Here is a 21,284-nt window from a genome sequence, read left to right as displayed (position 1 = left end):
ACAGGTACACACACACACAGCTACACACAAGTACACACACACAGCTACACACACAGACACCACACAGGTGTACACACACACACACACAGACACACAGGTACATACACACAGGTGTACACACACACACACAGGTACACACACAGCTACACACAGGTACACACCACAGTGTACACACACACAGGTACACACACACAGTGCACACACACAGCTACACACACACAGACACACACACAGACACACAGGTACACACACAGGTACACACACACAGTGTACACACACAGTGTACACACATACAGGTACACACACAGCTACACACACACACAGTGTACACACACACACAGGTACACATACACACACAGTATACACACACAAGTACACACACACACAGTGTACACACACAGACACAAACACACACAGACACACACGCGCGCGTGCGGTGTTGTTATGGACACGGGACCTGCTGAGCATTGTTGTTGTTGATGTTGTTGATGTTGTTGTTGTTGATGTTGTTGTTGATGTTGTTGATGTGATCACGATGAATGGCCCGTCGCCCGAATCGTCGCGTGCCGAGTGACCAAGGCGAAGGCTGCACCACGGTCGACGTTTCGCACCCCACCACCACCACAGGCCACGCACAAAGCTCCCCCAGGTAGCCTCTGGGGCAGGCTGCGAGCGCATGGTCGCCATGGCACGCCAGGGGGTGGCTGGGGGGTGGACAGCGCCGCGCGCGGCCGGCGCTCGTTTGAGGCCGAGTGGACCTAGGGGGAGGCCGAGGCTGTCGATCGAAAACCGAACCGATCCCCGCTCGCCAAACGCCGGCGGCGCCGGTTTTCTGAATCGGTGCCGGACCTCCCCTAGGTCGGCTCGGCCTTGAAAGCGAGTGCGGTTACCTGGCGCGGTGTGTCGTGGACATCGGCGTTGGGGGAGACAAAGGCGGCCGAGCGTGGGGGCCATGGCCACACGGCCCCCTCGCCAACAGCACTTGCCCCAGCAGCCTGCGACGGGCTATACGCGGCACCTTTGTCTTTGTGTGTATAATTGTGTTTCGCCAAATCCACTGCTGGATGAGACCCCCCCCCTCCTCTCCTTCGTCGTGTGGATGGTGGGGGTGTTTGACCATACTTCACCACGCCGGTCAATGCGGGTTGGTGAAGAGAGACCCCCCCCTCCCCCCCTCCCCCGTGGGCCGTTACCAACCCGCTTGGGTTCGCAGAGCAGCGCGCAGTGCGCTAACCACTGCGCCACCGCTCCCCTGATGTGTGTACAGTCTGCGCGTGATTGCGTGCGCGCGATTGTGTGTGTGTGTGATTGTGTGTGTGTGATTGTGTGTGTGTGTGATTGTGCGTGTGATTGTGTAATTGTGTGTGTGGTGTGTGTGATGTGTGTGTGGTTGTGTGTGTTGTTGTGTGTGATTGTGTGTGTGGTTGTGTGTGTGTTGTGTGTGATTGTGTGCATATTTGCGTGTGTGTGTGATTGTGTGTGTGATTGTGTGTGTGTGATTGTGTGTGTGTGATTGTGTGTGTGTGATTGTGTGTGTGTGATTGTGTGTGTGTGATTATGTGCGCGTGATTGTGTGTGTGGTTGTGTGTGTGTGATTGCGTGTGTGGTTGTGTGTGTGTGATTGCGTGTGTGGTTGTGTGTGTGTGATTGCGTGTGTGGTTGTGTGTGTGTGATTGCGTGTGTGGTTGTGTGTGTGTGATTGCGCGTGTGGTTGTGTGTGTGTGATTGCGTGTGGGTTGTGTGTGCGTGCGTAATTGTGTGTACGTGTGCATGATTGTGTGTGTGTTTACGTGTGTGTGATTGGTGTGTGTGCGTGATTGTGAGTGTGTGTGATTGTGTGTGATTGCGTGTGTGATTGTGTGCGTAATTGTGGGTGTGATTGCGTGTGCGTGATTGTGTGCGTGTGATTGTGCGCGTGATTGTGTGTGTGATTGCGTGTGCGTGATTGTGTGTGATTGCGTGTGCGTGTGCGCCTGATTATTGTACAAACATCAGCGCTGGGAAAACAAAGACGGCCGGGCGTAGTGGTGGTGGTGGTGCACGCCAGCCCACCCCCTCGTGCGCCTTCACACCACTTGCCCCAGCAGCTTGGTAAAGGCTACACGGGGGGTCTTTGTCTGTGTGCGTGATTGTGTGTGTATGTATGTGTATGTATGTGTATGTATGTGTGTGTATGTGTCTTTGTCTTTGTATGTGTGTGTATGTGTCGTTGTCTTTGTATATGTGTGTGTATGTGTGTGTATGTGTGTTTACGTGTGTGTATGTGTCTTTGTATGTGTGTGTATGTGTCTTTGTTTTTGTATGTGTGTGTATGTGTGTGTATGTGTATGTATGTGTCTTTGTCTTTGTATGTGTGTGTATGTGTCTTTGTATGTGTGTATGTATGTATGTGTATGTGTGTATGTGCCATCTGTTGAGGAAGTACTGAAGGCGATTCAGAGTCTGAGACCAGGAAAGGCACCGGGCAGAGATGATCTCCCAAGCGAAATGCTGAGGGAGGGTGGCGTTTGTGCACAGACTGCCCTACATGACATCACAACAACAGTCTGGGCCACTGGACGGGTTCCGCAGGACTGGAAGGATGCCCTGGTGGTCCCCATCTTTAAGACGGGAGACCGCACAGATTGTAACAACTACAGGGGCATCTCACTCCTCAGTGTGCCGGGAAAGGTCCTGGGGCAAGGATTAGTCACATCGCCTTGCCAGGTCAGCCTGAGGGAGAGGCTGGCCAGAGCCCCAATGTGGTTCAGGAATGGTCGGTCCTCTGGCACAGATGCCATAGTTTTCTGGTCCGTTGCTAACAGTCCAGACAATACCTACATCTCTGCTTTATGAAACCTGGGTCAGGCCTATGATACTATTAGTAGGGCCTGGGCTCTGGTTGTTCTTCGTGCTTTCGGAGTCCCCTGACCCTCTGCTCATGATCATTAAGGACCTTCATGAATGGTGAGGCGGGCCCGGGTAAAAACTACGCGCTGGAGTCGGAGCCATTCCCTGTTCACCTTGGGGTGCGACAGGGATGTCCTCTGGCTCCAACATTATGTAACATCTATTTCGACCACGTAGTTCGTGAAGCCTTCGATGGCTGTATCGGAGGAATTTCCATCTGGTACAGATACAATTGGAGGCTGATCGATGCCCGGGTGCGGTCAAGGGATGACTCTCTATTGGTCAACCACGTTATGTATGCCGATGATTTGGTAATTGCGGCTCACTCAGAGAAGGCGCTGCTGCTGAAACTGGAGTGTGCCACTAAGAGGTGGGGCCTTACCATCAGCCCCACCAACAAAGCACCTGCCTGGGTATTTTTTAACCATCGGGCACTCCACCCCCACAACTCCCAATCGGTGATGGGGCAGTTGTAGAGAGAGTGGAGAGTTTCCTATACCTGGGCAGTGTGTTCATGACCGCTCCGGTTTAACAGTAGAGGTCTCACTCCGAATCAGTCGAGCGGCAATATCTTTTCATCGGTTGCGTAACGCTGTGTGGAAGCTACCTGGTCTATCGCTCAGCACGAAGCTTCGGGTCTTCTCTGCCACGGTCATTCCCTCCCTTCTCTACGCTTGCGAAACGTGGACACCCCTAATGGAACATCTTCGCTTGTTATAAACATTTAGGGCTGACCTGCATACGATCATTCCTGGGTTAACCAGGCTGGAATGTGTGAGGAGCTCACAAATCCTTGAAGATCTGGGCAAAGTCCCATCGGTGAGCTCCTGCGGCAGGCAAGGCTGCATTGGCTGGGTCATGTAGCCCGCATGCCCAGCCACCGCATGCCCAAACAGCTTTTGTTCGGCCTTATCGAGGGGGCTAAACGGGCGCGGCACGGGCTAGAAAAGAGATGGAGTGATGTAGTACAGGAGAACGTGGAGCTGAGTGGACTTGCCGATGACTGGTACCAGCGGTGTCAAGATCGGCCTCTGTGGAGGAGGCTCGTGAAGGACGCTACTGAGCAGTTGGAGGCAGTCACCCTCCAACAACAACAGAGGGCGGAGGAGCGACGCTCACAACAACGAGCGGAGCACCGGGTAGCTAAAGCACAGCAAGTTGGCACAGTAGGGGGCACAGGTGGTACATCAGCCAGTCATCTCGGTCATCTCAGTCAGTCGTCCCGTGGCACCTGGGTCTGCCCCGTGACCTCCTGCCAGCGGGCGTTCGACACTTCACGTGGCCTCAAGGTGCACTTGGCCTGGCACAAGCATCGTGGTGACGTCACCGCCACTTAGTGGCGAATGGCGGTTGTTGTTGTTGTATGTATATGTGTGTGTATGTGTGTATGTGTGTGTGCGTGTGTGTATGTGTGTGTATGTATGTGTGTATGTATGTGTGTGTATGTGTGTGTGAGTGTTATTTCACAGACTATCTCTCACGGGGATAATCCCGTGAGATGGAACGCCTCCGTTCGTCAAGAGACGCTCCCGGTTGTGTGAGAGGCGCGGCGCGGTGGCTATGAGATGTTGACTACCTCGCCTGGTCTGCAGGAGGTCGTGGGTTCGATCCAGACCCTGACGCCTGCTGCTGCTGTATATTTAGAGTTTGCGTCTCTCTCTCATCATCATCATCACGGTGGCTAGGAGATGTTGACTACCTCGCTTGGTGTGCAGGAGGTTGTGAGTTCGATCCCGACCCTGACGCCTGCTGCTGCTGTATATTTGGAGTTTGCGTGTCTCTCTCTGTGCCCCTCCACATGTGTAATAACCATTATAACATCACCACGCGTTAGAGTGTTTGTCTACTCTATGTCCACGCAATGATGATGATGATGAGACGCCACTTTCCTAGAGCTCTCGTTTGATGGGCAGGTCGCTCCTGAACAAGAGCTACTCAGCGTCTCAGTGGCGGGGCCTTGACCGCCAACAATCTAAAATATGAAATAGTTTAGATGATCTTCTTGGTTCTTTCGGTAAAGTCACGTAGAATGGAAATAATAAAATAATAAAATAACACCTTATAAAATAAAATGTTTTATTTTTATTATTTTATTATTTCCATTCTACGTGACTTTACCGAAAGAACCAAGAAGATGAATCCCTGCAGTCACGAAAGCTTTAAATCGAAATTTAGTTTAGAGCGGTGGCGCAGCGGTTAGCGCGCTGCACTACGAACCCGGCGACCCGAGTTCGATTCCCGCTCACGGCCACCAACACCGGTGACGATTATCTGAACCGGTCCTGGGCCTCCCCTAGGTCGACTCAGCCTCAAATAGGTACCTGGTGTAGCGGTGTGTGTAGTAAACATCGCCACTGGGGAGACAAAGGCGGTGGTGCGCGGCGGTGTTGGCCACAGCACCCTAACTCGCTGACAGCACTTACCCCAACAGCCTGGTGAAGGCTATACGGGGATCTTTGTCCATACTACGGGAAGAGCGGTGGCGCAATGGTTAGCGCACCCAATCTGACTCCACACCCTTGACCCTTGTGTTCGCAGACAAGAGAAGAAAAACACAAACCTCTGCCCGCACCAAGACAGAAGCAATAATAATAATATTGGTCACCTCATTAGCATACGAACATTAACATAGCAATTAACATCACCAATCGTAAGAGCGATTGTATATCGTAGTTATGATAGGCTATAAGAATACGATATAAACATAATCATTGCATATGATAGTCACTTTACGCAGATTATAAAACCCCTCCCCTCCCCAACCGTAGTTTTAACAGACAGGAACACGCAGACACACACAGATACATAGACATACACACACACACACAAAGACACGCACAGTCACACACAGAGACACACAGTCACACACAGACACACACACACACAAAGACACACACAGTCACACGCAAACAGACACACACATACACACACACAGATACATAGACACACACAGACACACAGATCAGGCACACAGATATACAGCCACGCAGACACAGATACACACACACATAGGCACACAGACACACACACACAGATACAGACAGACACACACAGACACAGACACACACAGACACACAGATACACACACAGAAACACACAGACACACACAAACAACGACAGACACACACAAACACACACAGATACATAGACACACATACACAGATACACACAGACACACACACGTAAACACACACAGACGCACACAGACAGACACACAAACAGACACACAAACACACATACACAGACACACAGGCACACAGACACAAACACACAGACACACACAGACACGCACACACATACACAGACACACAGACATACACACACAGACACACATACACACACATAGACACACAGACACACATACACACACAGAGACACACAGACATACACACACAGAGACATACACATACAGAGACACACAGACATACACACACACAGACACACATACACACAGAGACACACATACACACAGAGACACACAGACATACACACACAGACACACATACACACACAGAGACACACAGACATACAGACACATACATACACACATACACCCACATAAACACAGAGACACACAGACATACAGACACATACATACACACATACACCCACATAACACAGAGACACACAGACATACAGACACATACATACACACATACACCCACATAAACACAGAGACACACAGACATACAGACACATACATACACACATACACCCACATAAACACAGAGACACACAGACATACACACACATACATACACACATACACCCACATAAACACAGAGACACACAGACATACACACACATACATACACACATACACCCACATAAACACAGAGACACACAGACATACACACACAGACACATACATACACACATACACCCACATAAACACAGAGACACACAGACATACAGACACATACATACACACATACACCCACATAAACACAGAGACACACAGACATACACACACATACACATACATAAACACATACACACACATAAACACAGAGACACACATAAACACACACACACATACACACACATACACACACATAAACACAGAGACACACATACATACACACATACACACACATAAACACAGACACAATAACATCCACACCAGGACCAAAAGCGAAAGTCTTCGGAACGTCCGAAACGTTTAGACAGCGAGCAGCAAAGTCGACCTCCAGGACGCAGAACCGTGCCATCGTGAAGACCGCGGCCGCAAGCCCACGGGCCGAGATGATGGCGATGATGAGGATCACGGCGGCGGTGGTGGCGGCGGTGGTGGCGATGTTGAGCAGACGTGGCCACGGAGCGTCTCAGCTCAATGAAGGTAAAATATTCTTAAAACGCCCTTCGGGGACACCTTGTGTCTCAATGTCCTGGTCTCAATGTCTTGGTCTCTGTCTCCTGGTCTCTGTGTCTCAATTTCCTGGTCTCTGTGTCCTGGTCTCTGTGTCCTGGTCTCAATGTCCTGGTCTATGTGTCCTGGTCTCAGTGTCTCAATGTCCTGGTCTCAATGTCCTGGTCTCAGTGTCCTGGTCTCTGTGTCCTGGTTTCTGTGTCCTGGTCTCTGTGTCCTGGTCTCAATGTCCTGGTCTATGTGGCCTGGTCTCAGTGTCTCAATGTCCTGGTCTCAATGTCCTGGTCTCAGTGTCCTGGTCTCCGTGTCCTGGTCTCTGTCTCCTGGTCTCAATGTCCTGGTCTCAATGTTTCTGTGTCCTGGTCTTTGTGTCCTGGTCTCAATGTCCTGGTCTCAATGTCCTGGTCTCAGTGCCCTGGTCTCTGTGTCCTGGTCTCAGTGTCCTGGTCTCTGTGTCCTGGTCTCAGTGTCCTGGTCTCTGTGTCCTAGTCTCAATGTCCTGGTCTCAATGTCCTGGTCTCTGTGTCCTGGTCTCTGTGTCCTGGTCTCAGTGTCTCTGTGTCCTGGTCTCAGTGTCTCAATGTCCTGGTCTCAATGTCCTGGTCTCAGTGTCCTGGTCTCAGTGTCCTGGTCTCTGTGTCCTGGTCTCTGTGTCCTGGTCTCGGTGTCCTGGTCTCTGTGTCCTGGTCTCAGTGTATCAATGTCCTGGTCTCAATGTCCTGGTCTCAATGTCCTGGTCTCAATGTCCTGGTCTCAGTGTCCTGGTCTCTGTGTCCTGGTCTCAATGTCCTGGTCTCAATGTCCTGGTCTCTGTCTCCTGGTCTCAGTGTCTCAATGTCCTGGTCTCAGTGTCTCAATGTCCTGGTCTCAATGTCCTGGTCTCTGTGTGTGATGCACAGCATCAGCAGCAGGGTAGGGGGCTGGGCGGGGAGAGTCGGGGAGGCCACACACCTCACAACTCACGCAAGCCACGTGGTGTACGAGAGGCTTGAGCTGATGTCGACACATAGATCTATAGACGAAAGGAGAGAGGCTCACAGTGGGGATGGCCAAACACTCACACAAGCCACGTGATTTACCGTCAGCCCCGTGATATACGTGAGGCATGACCTGGGTGTACAGGGAGATCCCGTGTGCCTGGCTGACGGGGGGAGATATTCAGAGTCGGAGTGGCCCACGCAGTCAGCCGCGCGATTTACAGGAGGATTGGGCCGATGCAGATTAGAGATCTCGAGACGAAAGGTTTCAGGGTCGGGCTGGCTGGCACACGCAGAGCGCCACGTGATTTACGGAAGGATTGGGCTGATGTGGATAAGAGAGCTCGAGACGAGAGGGGAGGACGGTCGGAGTGGGTGTGGGCCACACAGTCTGCCGCGGGATTTACGGGAAGATCGGGCCGATGCAGAGATACGGCGCCGTTATAAGAGACGAGAGGGGAGAGGTTCACTATCGGAGGTGGGCACACACACAGACATAGACACACACACAGACATAGACACACACACACACATACACACACATAGACACACACACACGCACAGACATAGACATACACATAGACACACACACATAGACACACACACATAGACACACACACACACACATAGACACACACATAGACACACACACATAAAGATAAAATATCCCCCGTGTAGCCTTAACAGACTGTAGGGGCAAGTGCTGTTAGCGAGCGCCTATGAAGGCCGGAACGGTACACGAGGGGGTGGGTGGCCAGCACCACGCCCGACCGCCTTCGTCTCCCTAGCGGCGATGTTTACACATCGCACCAGGTACTCATTTGAGGCTGAGTCGACCTAGGGGAGGCCCAGGACCGGTTAAAAAAATCGTCACTGGTGTTTGCCGTGAGTGGGAATCGAACCCGGGTCGCCAGGTTCGTAGCACACGCAGCGCGCTAACCGTTACACCACCGCTCCCCACATAGACACACACACAGACACATACACACACACACATAGACACACACACAGACATAGACACACACACATAGACACACACATACATAGACACACACACACATAGACACACACACATAGACACAAACACATAGACACACACATAGACACACACACATAGACACACAAACACACACATAGACACACACACATACACACACACACACACGCCACGTGTGACGTCGGGGTGTGTGTGTAACCCAGCGTGGTGTGCTGTGCCCGTGCAGTGGACCTCCTGAACACGATGTCGGGACACAAAGACCAAGGGTGGACAACCTACCCCGACAATGGAGTAAGTACACACACGTGGGCACACGTGGGCACAAAGATCCCCCGGATAGCCTTAACAGACTGTAGGGGCAAGTGCTGCTAGCGAGCACCTGTTAAGGCTGCTGGCACGGCGCACGAGGTGGTGGGTGGCCAGCACCACGCCCGGCCGCCTTTGTCTCTCCAGTGTGTTGAGACCCAGGAGCGGTTTAAACATTCGCCACTCGTGTTGGCCGTGAGCGGGAATCCAACTCGGGTCTCTGTAGCGTCCGTAGCTCAGCGCGCTAACCACTGCACCACCGCTCGCACCGAGCCTGTGCCAGGCTAGGTGCACTTTGAGGCTATCATGTGAAGTGTCGCAGGTTCGCTAACAGGAGGTCACGGGACACACCCAGCAGGTGCCATGGGTTGACTGAGATGACTGGCAGATGCACCACTGTGCCAGGCTAGGTGCAGGAGGTCACGGGACACACCCAGCAGGTGCCATGGGTTGACTGAGATGACTGGCAGATGCACCGCTGTGCCAGGCTAGGCGCAGGAGGTCACGGGACACACCCAGCACGTGGCATGGGTTGACTGAGATGACTGGCAGATGCACCGCTGTGCCAGGCTAGGTGCAGGAGGTCACGGGACACACCCAGCAGGTGCCATGGGTTGACTGAGATGACTGCCAGATGCACCGCTGTGCCAGGCTAGGTGCAGGAGGTCACGGGACACACCCAGCAGGTGCCATGGGTTGACTGAGATGACTGGCAGATGCACCACCTGTGCTCTCGACTGTCACCTCGCTGCGTTTTATCCGCCCGGCACTCCGCTCGTTGTTGTGAGCGTCGCTCCTCCGCCCTCCGCTGTTGCTGGAGGGCGACTGCCTCCAACTGCCCAGTAGCGTCCTTCACGAGCCTCCTCCACAGAGGCCGATCTCGACACCGCTGGTACCGCTCATCGGCAAGTCCACTCAGCTCCACAATTCACCTTCCCTACCCCATCAGCTCCATCAGCTCCATCTCTTCTCCTGCTGTTGCAGCAGCCCGTGTAGCCCCCCCCTCCCCTCTATCCGGCGACAGAAGCTGCTTGGGCATGCGGTGGCTGGGCACACAAAGACAAAGATCCCCCGTGTAGCCTGCGACAGAGCGTTGGGGCAAGTGCCGTCCGCGAGCAGCACCTGTGAAGGCTGCTGGCGCTGTGGCACACGAGGGGGTGGGGGGTGGCCAGCACCACGCCCGGCCGCCTTTGTCTCCCCAGTGGCGATGTTTACTACACACCGCACCAGCTACTCATTTGAGGCCGAGTCGACCTAGGGGTGGCTTAGGACCGGTTCAGAAAATCGTCACTGGCGGTGTTGGCCGTGAGCGGGAATCCAACTCAGGTGGCCGGGTTCGTAGCGTAGCGCTAACCACTGCCCCACCGCTCCTCCATAGTTGTGGCACAGTAAATATATAAACCAACATTTACAATATAAAATGTAAAAAAATATTAATATAAAATGTGTAATGTACACATGTTTGTATGCTAATTATACGTCAATTATTATTAATATTGGAAACTGCATATCTGGTGTACGCATTTGTGATTCATAAATTGTATTAAATATACGATATTATATAGGGTAATTGTAATTCACGAATTGTATTAATATAATATATTAAATAGTGTAATTGTCAGTCCTACATTGTAGTATTATAACTGTAATTCATGAATTGTATTAATATAATATATTAAATAGTGTAATTGTCAGTCCTACATTGTAGTATTATAACTGTAATTCATGAATTGTAATATATTATCCTTCGCACCATAGTATACTATATACTGCAATTTAATACTCTCGTAATATCTAAATAATCATCATCTAATTGCCTATATCTGCAAGTGTTTACACTTAATTATACATTATATTTTACATAGCACAATAAAAATCATCTCTAGTGTGTATTACGTAATACATTATCTAAGTGTTATATCATATTGTGTATCTAACCATGTACACTCTTACAATAGCATAATACACCGTCATCATTACTAAGTATGATATTTAAATATTCAGTGTTCAGGATAAGTGTCGTAATTGTGCTGTGCCATACATTTTATGTAAATCTCGCACACTTCTGCGAGACAATCTCGAGAAATACAACACCACACACAACTACATCACAATACCGTCATTAGTATAATGCCAAGTAATTGTTATTATTGTTGTACACGATGCGACTTAACAATCATTGTACAATTGTAACAATCATTGAACAATTGGCGCTCTGAACGCGAAGCTCATTACAATGAGACCACGTGACCTTGTTTTCTTTAACCCCTCCCCCGGCCCCCCCCCCGGACCCCCCCCCGGACCCCCCGAACCCCTCCCCTCGACCCCCCCACCCCCCTCTCCCCCCACCCCCTGGGGAGAGGAGCTCATTAATCCAAGTTCCTTAATTACGATGCCCCCCTTGGTGAGGGGGGGGGGGGCTCTGACAGAGCAGGGGGGATCGCGAGGGACGACAAATCTCTGCGCTGATTGACCCCAAGACAATGCAGAGGGAGGGGTGGTGGGGGCAGGGGGGGTGGAGGGGGGTGCGAGGGGGTTGAATCGTCCTCTGGAGGGACGACAGAATGACGATTACGACCGGAGGCGGGGGGAGGTGGGGATGGGTTGTTTTGGAAGGACGACAAATCTGTAATCATTGACCCCGAGGCAATGGAGACCGCCTCATCAGGGGAGGGGGGCTCTGGAGGGACGACCAATTTCTCAGTTTATTGACCTCGTGACCAATGGTGGTATAGAGAGATGGGGGGGGCTGCAGCGTTGTTAGAGTACCATGGGGGGACAGGGAAGGGCGGTGACTGCGAATGGGGGGGCTTTGGGGGGGCTTTGGAGGGACGACGGCGTCTGCAGTGATCATTACAACGTCAAAATCATTGCGTTGTGTGGCCTTGAAATAAAAAAATAGATATATAACATGCGACCCTTCATAAAAGATGACGACACGGGTCTCATGACGCAATGACACGTGCTGTGAAGTAGGGCCATTGCCCGAAACGTCGACTATTGTTGATTTGTTGCTGCTGCCAGACGCAGCGGCAGTAGCAGCCGCAGCATCGCCGGATACTAATGTATGGATCGGCTCCTCTGCGGTGTTATTGTTTTATTGTTGCCATGGGGGGGACTCTGGAGGGGACGATCAAGGGCCTGGTAATCAGGGGGGCTCTGGAGGTACGACAGGATACAGCGATCGACGTAAATTTGGTGATGGGGGGGGGCTCTAAGGGGGAGGGGGGCATCGCGAGGGACGACAAAGCTGCGTGTTTCTCACTCCGTGAGCACTTTGTAGATTTTCGTTTATTTCGATTTAAAAAAAAAATTGTAGAAAACTAAAAAAAAAACCTCCAGGACAAAGAGCGCGAGATCGAATCGGCGTTGCAACTGGGATCGCGCTCGGCTCAGCCCGCCTGTAACTAAGCGGGGAGGAGTGGAGGGGGCACGGGACGACACTTTGACAATAACTGCGCTGCTCACTGTCACACGAGGGAGCGGTGGGGTGGCCGGGGGGGCACTCGCGAGGGACGACAGCTCTGCCGTGATTGACCCGGAGACGTTGTTGACGATTCTGCGGCGATTGACACAAATCTCGGCGATGATTAAAGGGGGGGGGAGGGGGGATTCACGACGACAACTCATTAGCTGATTGACACAAATATACACAGCGCTGCGTGTAGTGGGGGGCGCTGAGGGAGGCCGGGTGGGAGGGGTTTCTACTCTGGAGGGACGAAAGAAAATCTGCAGTGAATTGGCAAGGGCGGAGTTCCACAGTGTGGTGATTATGCAACACTATCATCATCATCTGCAGCAGCAGCCATGGTCTATCCACTGCTGTATGAAAGCCTCCCCCCCCCCCCCCCACCAGTGCCTGGCTCTCGACTCCGCACCATCAGCGGATCTCATCTCGCTCCATCTCCCCTGCCGCGGACAACAGCCTCTCAGTGCATTCCCTTGCCGTGGTGGCTATGAGATGTTAACTACCTCGCCTGGTGTGCAGGAGGTCGTGGGTTCCATCCCGACCCTGACGCCTGCTGCTGTATACTTGGAGTTTGCGTGTCTCTCATCATCACGGTGGCTAGGAGATGTTGACTACCTCGCCTGGTGTGCAGGAGGTCGTGGGTTCCATCCCGACCCTGACGATGCCTGCTGCTGCTGTATATTTGGAGTTTGCGTCTCTCTCTCCGTGGTCGCGTGGACTTTTCTCCAGGTCCTCCGGTTTTTCCTTCTTTAAGAAGAAGGAAAAACGTCGCGACGCGTTTGGAGTTTTTGGCCGCTCGACATTTCCACGCGATGAGCCGCTTCGTTGAGCTCAGCGTGGGCTTCACCTGCCAGTAGAGGGCGGTACAGCAAAGAGGGTGAACTAATCTCCATCTATTCCATCTCACTCCCTTCCACTACGTGGGTGGACTAATCTCCATCTGTTCCATCTCACTCCCTTCCACTACGTGGGTGGACTAATCTCCATCTGTTCCATCTCACTCCCTTCCACTACGTGGGTGGACTAATCCCCATCTGTTCCATCTCACTCCCTTACACTACGTGGGTGGACTAATCCCCATCTGTTCCATCTCACTCCCTTCCACTACGTGGGTGGACTAATCCCCATCTGTTCCATCTCACTCCCTTCCACTACGTGGGTGGACTAATCCCCATCTGTTCCATCTCACTCCCTTCCACTACGTGGGTGGACTAATCTCCATCTGTTCCATCTCACTCCCTTCCACTACGTGGGTGGCCTAATCCCCATCTGTTCCATCTCACTCCCTTCCACTACGTGGGTGGACTAATCTCCATCTGTTCCATCTCACTCCCTTCCACTACGTGGGTGGACGGAACAGGAGAGGGTTAAATTAATACACCCAGAGGTCCGTGAGAGCTCGGGGAAATGTTTGGGTATCCGCCACCGCCGCACCCCCCCCCCTCTCGTCCTGTGGGGGGCTCCTCGGCGATGAGCGACCGAGACGGAGTTCCCATCGCAGGACGATGCCGCCGCAGCTACAAGGATACGGAGTCGTCGTCGTCGTCGTAATAGTAATTATTGTTGTTGTTGTGCTGGTGATGATGATGATGGTCTAAGCTCGACATAACCGGCCGTTATCCACTTACTTGGTGCTTCCCCCTCGCGATATTCTGCGAGAAAATTGTCGCTAATCGTGGTGATGCGACATCGTAATTTTCGCGGTTGATTTAATCGTCAACCCAGAGTGCATTCATTAATTCCGTCATTTCGATTTAAAGCTTTCGTGACTGTAGGAATTCATCTTCTTGGTTCTTTCGGTAAAGTCACGTAGAAGGGAAGTAATAAAATAATAGAAATAAAACATTATAAAATAATTCTCAGGTGAAGACGGCTGCTTGCGTTGTAGCTGAAACGTCGTGAGAATTATTTTATTATGTTTTATTTTTTATTATTTTATTACTTCCCTTCTACGTGACTTTACCGAAAGAACCAAGAAGATAATTCCGTCATCTTTTGCTTTGTTCACACTTCCCGTCAGCCACAAGGCGTCCCATCGACAGCGTTGGTTGAACGTAAACCAACTCGACCCGAGTGGCTTCCACGTTCCGTGTCTCATCATCATCAGCAGCAGCAGCAGAGTCCGGCTTGCTTGGACTGGTGCCATTGGTGTCATACAGCCAGACTCAGGACCAATGATAATTGTTTTTTTACCCTTCTATCTGGCAACAAAACTGACACCTTTTTTTACAAGGAGTCATGTTTACATAGACCACAATCCCTGCAGTCATAATGCAAAAAAACATAACTCTGATAATGTATGTGCACTGTCCTTGAAGTTGATTGGTCCACACCCGAGACAGCTTTCCTTAGGTCCAACCCATGTGAGACTAGGCTCTAAGGAAAGCTGTCTCGGGTGTGGACCAATCAACTTCAAGGACAGTGCATACATTATCAGAGTTATGTTTTTTGTTTGCATTATGACTGCAGGTATTGTGGTCTGTGCAAACATGACTCCTTGTAAAAAAGGTGTCAGTTTTGTTGCCAGATATAAGGGTAAAAAACCAATTATCATATTTTTTACTGGCAAATGAGGTTCCAATGGTGAGACTCAGGACCAGTTTCCACGTTCAGTGTCTCAGCAGCAGCGGCGGCAGAGTCCGGCTTGCTTGGACCGATGCCATTCATCGAACTCCGGACTGGTTTCGCCTTGAGCATCGCACATCACACACAGTTCCGCAGCATTGTCTCTACCAAGGCTTGACCCTGCTGCCCATGAGACGCTGAATAGATAGAGGACTGCAGAGCTTGGAGTCATTGTTAAATTTGTGTTGCTCACGAGTGCTGCGGATTGTCCAGCTGTTTGCAGTTTGCATGTGACCTCTCTTGTGTAACATAAACACACGCACACACACGCTGATGTGTGTGATCTTGAAGGATAGTGAAGGGCGTCTATTGTTTGTGTAAATGTTTAACTTCTTTCGCACCGTACGTAGCCAACCTTTGCTATTCTGAGTGTGCGGAGGGAAGGACAACAAACTAAACACAACAACAACAACCACAACAACAACAACCAGGAGCAGTTCTACAGAAATTCGTTTTCAAAACTCAAACAATTGACAAGGTGGGGGGCCCAGGCCTCATAATGGGGGGGCTAACGACGTACAACAAATGTCTTGACAGCCCCCCCCACCCCCCAAATAGCTCCTTAATTTATCGACCTTTAAGTGATGATCGGCTGACTGAATGCGATGCACCTCCGGTGCCCGACTCAACAAAACGTTTCTGGCCGGGCCTGCGTGTGCACGGTTCAGGCGCCCGTCACAGCAATGTGGAATGTCCGCGGATTGCCGCAGGAGATGATCGGGGACAGTGTGGGGGGGGTGAGGGGGGGGGGTGAATTCACGGGGGGTGTTCAACCGTTGCCGGGGGGAGGGAGGGGAGTGCTACTGTCGCTTAATTGGGCCACTAATTAACGAGGGAGGGAGACAGATTGGGGGAGGGGGGAGGCGGGCGGGAGGGGGTAGATGACACGTGGTGCGTGCTAACGGAACTTGCCCCAACAGTCTGCGAAGGCTACCGGGGGGAACTTTGTCTTTGTGTGTCTGGGTGAGTGGGGAGCGGTGGCGCAGCGGTTAGCGCGCTGAGCCACAAACCCGGCCATGTGTGAGTCTGTGGGTCTCTGTGTGAGTCTGTGGGTCTCTGTGTGAGTCTGTGGGTCTCTGTGTGAGTCTGTGGGTCTCTGTGTGAGTCTGTGGGTCTCTGTGTGAGTCTGTGGGTCTCTGTGTGAGTCTGTGGGTCTCAGTGTAAGTCTATGGGTCTCTATGTGAGTCTGTGACTCTCTATGTGCGTGTGGTGTGTGTTTGGTGTGTGTGGGGGGTGTGTGTGTGTGGGTGTGTGTGGTGTGTGTGTGGTGTGATGTGTGTGTGTGGTGTGTGTGTGGTGTGTGTGTGGTGTGATGTGTGTGTGTGGTGTGTGTGTGGTGTGTGTGTGGTGTGTGTGTGGTGTGTGTGTGGTGTGTTGGTGTGTGTGGTGTGTGTGTGGTGTGTGTGTGTGGTGTGTGTGTGGTGTGATGTGGGTGATGTGTGTGGTGGTGTGTGTTTCTCAAGCAAGATCGCCGTGCACAACCCACCAATCAGCACCTTGCCTCCCCACGTTCTGCCCCCCACTTACCCCCCACCCCCATGTCCCCCCCCCCATGTCTCCCCCCCACTTACCCCCCCACTTACCCCCCCACTTACCCCCCCTTCCTCCCCCGCAGTGGGAGGAGATCAGCGAGATCGACGAGCACAACCGCCCGCTGCGCACCTTCCAGGTGTGCAACGTGATGTCGCCCCCGGGGCAGAGCAACTGGCTGCGCTCCCCGGCGGTGCCGCGGGGCCCGGCGCGCCGCCTGCTGCTCGAGCTGCGCTTCACGCTGCGCGACTGCGGCAGCATCCCCGGCGTGCCCGGCACCTGCAAGGAGACCTTCAACCTCTACTTCGGGGAGGAGGGGGGCGCGGGCGGCGCCGGGGGCGGCGGGGAGACGCCGCTCAGCGAGGACGGCCTCGTCAAGATCGACACCATCGCCGCCGATGAGAGCTTCACGCAGGTTACCGGGGGGGGGGGCTGGGGGGGGTCTGGGGGGGGGCCGAGGGGGGGCCGGGGGGGGGCAGAGGGGGGGCCGGGGGGGGCAGAGGGGGGGCCGGGGGGGGGGGCCGGGGGGGGGGGGTCCGGGGGGGTCTGGGGGGGGGGTCTGTGAGTGTCTATGACGCGTGGGAGGATTTCGCGACCGATGTGGTCCACAGTGTCGAGGTTGCTGTGGGTGAGATCGCGTAAGTCTATAAACGTTGTGTCGTTAAACCCGCCACCACCCGACACGGCCAACTGGTGAGGGTTGTCACGTAAACAGAACGTGCCAATTCGTCACTAGTACAGCACTAGTGTGTAGTGTATTGTGCATAGTAGTGTAGTGTATAGTGTAGTGTATTGTGTATAGTAGTGTAGTGTATAGTGTAGTGTTTAGTGTAGTATGTAGTGTATAGTGTATAGTAGTGTAGTGTATAGTGTAGTGTATAATGTAGTGTATTGTGTATAGTAGTGTAGTGTATAGTGTAGTGTAGTGTGTAGTGTTTAGTGTAGTGTGTAGTGTAGTGTTTAGTGTAGTGTGTAGTGTATAGTGTAGTGTATAGTGTTTAGTGTGTAGTGTAGTGTGTAGTGTAGGGTAGATAGCATCTGAGAGTGTGCGATGCGGTCACCGTATTTGTTCGATCGCTGAGCCAAAAGCCACCGCCGCTGCGAGGACGGCTTCTGGGTATCAATGCCACGGTCATCATGAGCCCCCCCCCCCCTCCCTCCCCCAGTGATTATCCCGGGCTCGTTAATTAATCAATCGCGCTCACGGCGGCGGAGTTCTGCGCCATCTGCTCTCGCTTAATCAGCCCTGGCAGGGTTAACGACATGAGCTGATAATGAGACGATGGGACGGATTGCCCCGGCCATTAACCCCCCCCGTCCCTGCCCCCCGGGGCCACGTTAATGGTGCTGCCCCCCCCCCCCCCCCGTTTTTGGTGACCCCGATCGCCGCTCACCGGTCGCGCGGACGGACTGGCGCCCGCCCTGGCAATGTGGAATTCCCCCCCCCCCCAACCGCCGGTGGGCCGATTATGGCCCGCGGGTTGGTTGGAGTCGACTGCGTGGATTCTGAGCCGTCGCAAACAACAATTCCGACTCCCAGGGCCTACCTGTGACTAGGCTCGCCGGTGTGAGGGCCGTCACTCTGCTTGAAGCCACGGGGGGGTTGACAGCAGCACCCACCACCCGCACGAGAGGCCACCAGGGGCAACCGCCAGTGGCCCGCGAGCCTCGCAATGAAGAGCACTGCCCTGAGCCTAATCCCCAGACCTGCCACTAAGCCTTACACCAAACCCTAACCCCTAGACCGGCGCTAACTGCTATACCTAACCCTACCGCTAACCCCTAGACATACCCCGTAACCACGACTCTGATCTTGACCGCTAACTCCCAATTCCGAGATGAACTTCTAACCTTCGTGAAGGCCTCCCCACTCTGTGGTCGCTTCTTTGACCATACTTCACCACTCCGGTCGCCGCCACCCAATGTCTCCACGTAGGTGGACGTGTGGCGAGCGGGCGCCGAAGCCGAGTGCCGAGGTGCGGCGGCCGAGGCCTAGTCAAGGCTCCGCGCCCGGCTCTCCGCTGCCGTGTGGGGAAATCTGGACCCCGGTCCACCGTTCGACCATCCTTCACGGCTCCTGTCACCGCCCCATCTCCCGGCGTAGGTGGACGTGGGCGAGCGGGTGCTGAAGCTGAACACCGAGGTGCGGGAGCTGGGCCCGCTGTCGGGGCCGCGCGTCCTGGTGGCCCTGCAGGACGTGGGGGCCTGCGTGGCCCTCCTGTCGCTGCGCCTCTTCTACAAGCGCTGCCCGGCGACGCGGCGCGGCCTCACGCGCTTCCCGCAGACGGTGGCGGGGGCCGACGCCTCGTCGCTCGTGGAGGTGGGCAGCGGCGGTGGTGGGGAGGGCTACGTATGGTGCGAAAGAAGTTCAACACGCACACGTATGAGAGATGTGGGGTATGGGAAACAGAGAGACAGAGAGAGAGACAGAGAGACTGAGAAGGAGAGTGAGAGACAGAGAGAGACAAAGAGAGAGACAGAGAGAGGGAGAGTGAGAGAGAGACTCTGCCTGTGTGACGATTATTCTGAACTGGTCCTGGGCCTCCCCTAGGTCGCCTCAACTGAGTAGCCGGTGTGTAGTAAACATCGCCACCGGAGAGACGAAGTCGGCCGGGCGTGGTGCTGGCCACCCACCCCTCGTGTGCCGTTCCGGCCTTCACAGGTGCTGCCCGCTAACAGCACTTGCCCCAACAGTCTGCCGAGGCTACACGAGGGATCTTCGTCTTTGTGGACAGGTGCAGGGGCAGTGCGCCCCCAACGCGGGACCCCTGCCGCAAGGGGCCCCCCAGAACCTCCGAGCGGCGCTCCGTCCGGCCCCCCTCTCGAACGCGCCGAGGCCCGAGAGCCTGCCCCCCTCCTCCGCCTCCTCGCCGGGGGGAGGGGAGACAAAGGCGGCCGTGACGGGGGGCGCGCCGGCGCCTCTGCCCCCGCCGCCGCGGATGTTTTGCAGCGCCGACGGCGAGTGGCTGGTGCCGATCGGCAGCTGCGGGTGCCGGCCCGGCTACCAGGAGGTGGAGGTGGACGAGGTGGAGGTGGAGGAGGTGGAGGAGGTGGAGGAGGTGGAGGAGGTGGTGGGGAGGGGGGGCAGGAGGAGGAGGGGGGAACGAGCGGACGGTGAGCGGGGAGCGGGAGGAGGCGCGGAGGTGACGTGCAGAGGTGGGTGGAGTGTGTGTACGTGTGTGTGTGTACGTGTGTGTACGTGTGTGTGTGTATGTGTGTGTGTGTGTATGTGTGTGTGTGTGTGTGTACGTGTGTGTGTGTGTACGTGTGTGTGTGTACGTGTGTGTGTGTACGTGTGTGTACGTGTGTGTGTACGTGTGTGTGTGTACTTAGTGGCGAATGGCGGTTGTTGTTGTGGATGTGTGTGTGTGGGGGTGTGTGGATGTGTATGTGTGGGTGTGTGTATGTGTGTGGATGTGGTCCTGCACAGATGCCATATTTTCTGTCCGTCTGCTACAGCAGAGGCGTAGGGAATTCCAACAAGACCTACATCTCTGCTTTATTGACCTGCTCAAGGCCTATGATACCATCAGTAGGCCTGGGCTCTGGGTTGTTCTTCGTGCTTTAGGAGTCCCTGACCCTCTGCTCATGCTCATTAAGGACCTTCATGATGGTGAGCGGGCCCGGATGAAACTACATGGCCTGGAGTCAGAGCCATTCCCTGTACACCTTGGGGTGCGACAGGGATGTCCTCTGGCTCCCACATTATTTAACATCTATTTTGACCACGTAGTTCGTGAAGCCTTCAATAGCTGTACCGGGGGAATTTCCATTTGGTACAGATATAATGGGAGGCTGATCGATGCCCGGGTGCGGTCAAGGGATGGCTCCCTATTGGTCAACCACGTTATGTATGCCGATGATTTGGTAACAGCTGCTCATTCAGAGGAGGAGTTGGAGACGCTGCTGCTGAGACTGGAGCTTTCCACTAAGAGGTGGGGCCTTACCATCAACCCCACCAAAACCAAGCACCTGCCTAGGTATTTTGTACCATCGGAAACTCCACTTCCACAACTCCCAATCGGTGATGGGGCAGTAGTGGAGAGAGTGGAGAGTTTCCCATACCTGGGCAGTGTGCTCATGACCGGCTCCGGTGTAACAGCAGAGATCTCACTCCGAATC

General features: G+C 53.5%; 2 protein-coding genes and 1 pseudogene across 2 annotated transcripts in view; all 3 read left to right on the top strand.

The window, feature by feature from the left end:
- The window catches only part of LOC133361166 (ephrin type-A receptor 4-like), a 36,880-nt pseudogene extending 31,402 nt beyond the window's left edge, over positions 1-5,478 (top strand).
- A 1,581-nt stretch (positions 5,479-7,059) lies between these two features.
- Positions 7,060-21,284, top strand: part of LOC133361165 (ephrin type-A receptor 8-like) — a 14,627-nt gene continuing 402 nt past the window's right edge. The window contains exons 1-5 of the mRNA XM_061580048.1: positions 7,060-7,228; positions 9,459-9,523; positions 17,248-17,577; positions 19,267-19,482; positions 19,898-20,157. Of these exons, the coding sequence (XP_061436032.1) occupies positions 7,135-7,228; positions 9,459-9,523; positions 17,248-17,577; positions 19,267-19,482; positions 19,898-20,157 (965 nt within the window). The 5' untranslated portion in view covers positions 7,060-7,134. The remainder of the gene's footprint in view (positions 7,229-9,458; positions 9,524-17,247; positions 17,578-19,266; positions 19,483-19,897; positions 20,158-21,284) is intronic.
- The window catches only part of LOC133361242 (ephrin type-A receptor 7-like), a 15,384-nt gene continuing 14,326 nt past the window's right edge, over positions 20,227-21,284 (top strand). Inside the window, exon 1 of the mRNA XM_061580143.1 lies at positions 20,227-20,318. The gene's annotated coding sequence lies outside the window, so the exon portion shown is untranslated. The remainder of the gene's footprint in view (positions 20,319-21,284) is intronic.

This window comes from Lethenteron reissneri, chromosome 71 (assembly GCF_015708825.2).
Source record: "Lethenteron reissneri isolate LAM-NWPU_2019-01 chromosome 71, ASM1570882v1, whole genome shotgun sequence".
Lineage (NCBI taxonomy): Eukaryota > Metazoa > Chordata > Hyperoartia > Petromyzontiformes > Petromyzontidae > Lethenteron > Lethenteron reissneri.
The sequence above is the reverse complement of the archived record's forward strand: the minus strand, read 5'-3'. Positions and strand labels throughout refer to the sequence as shown.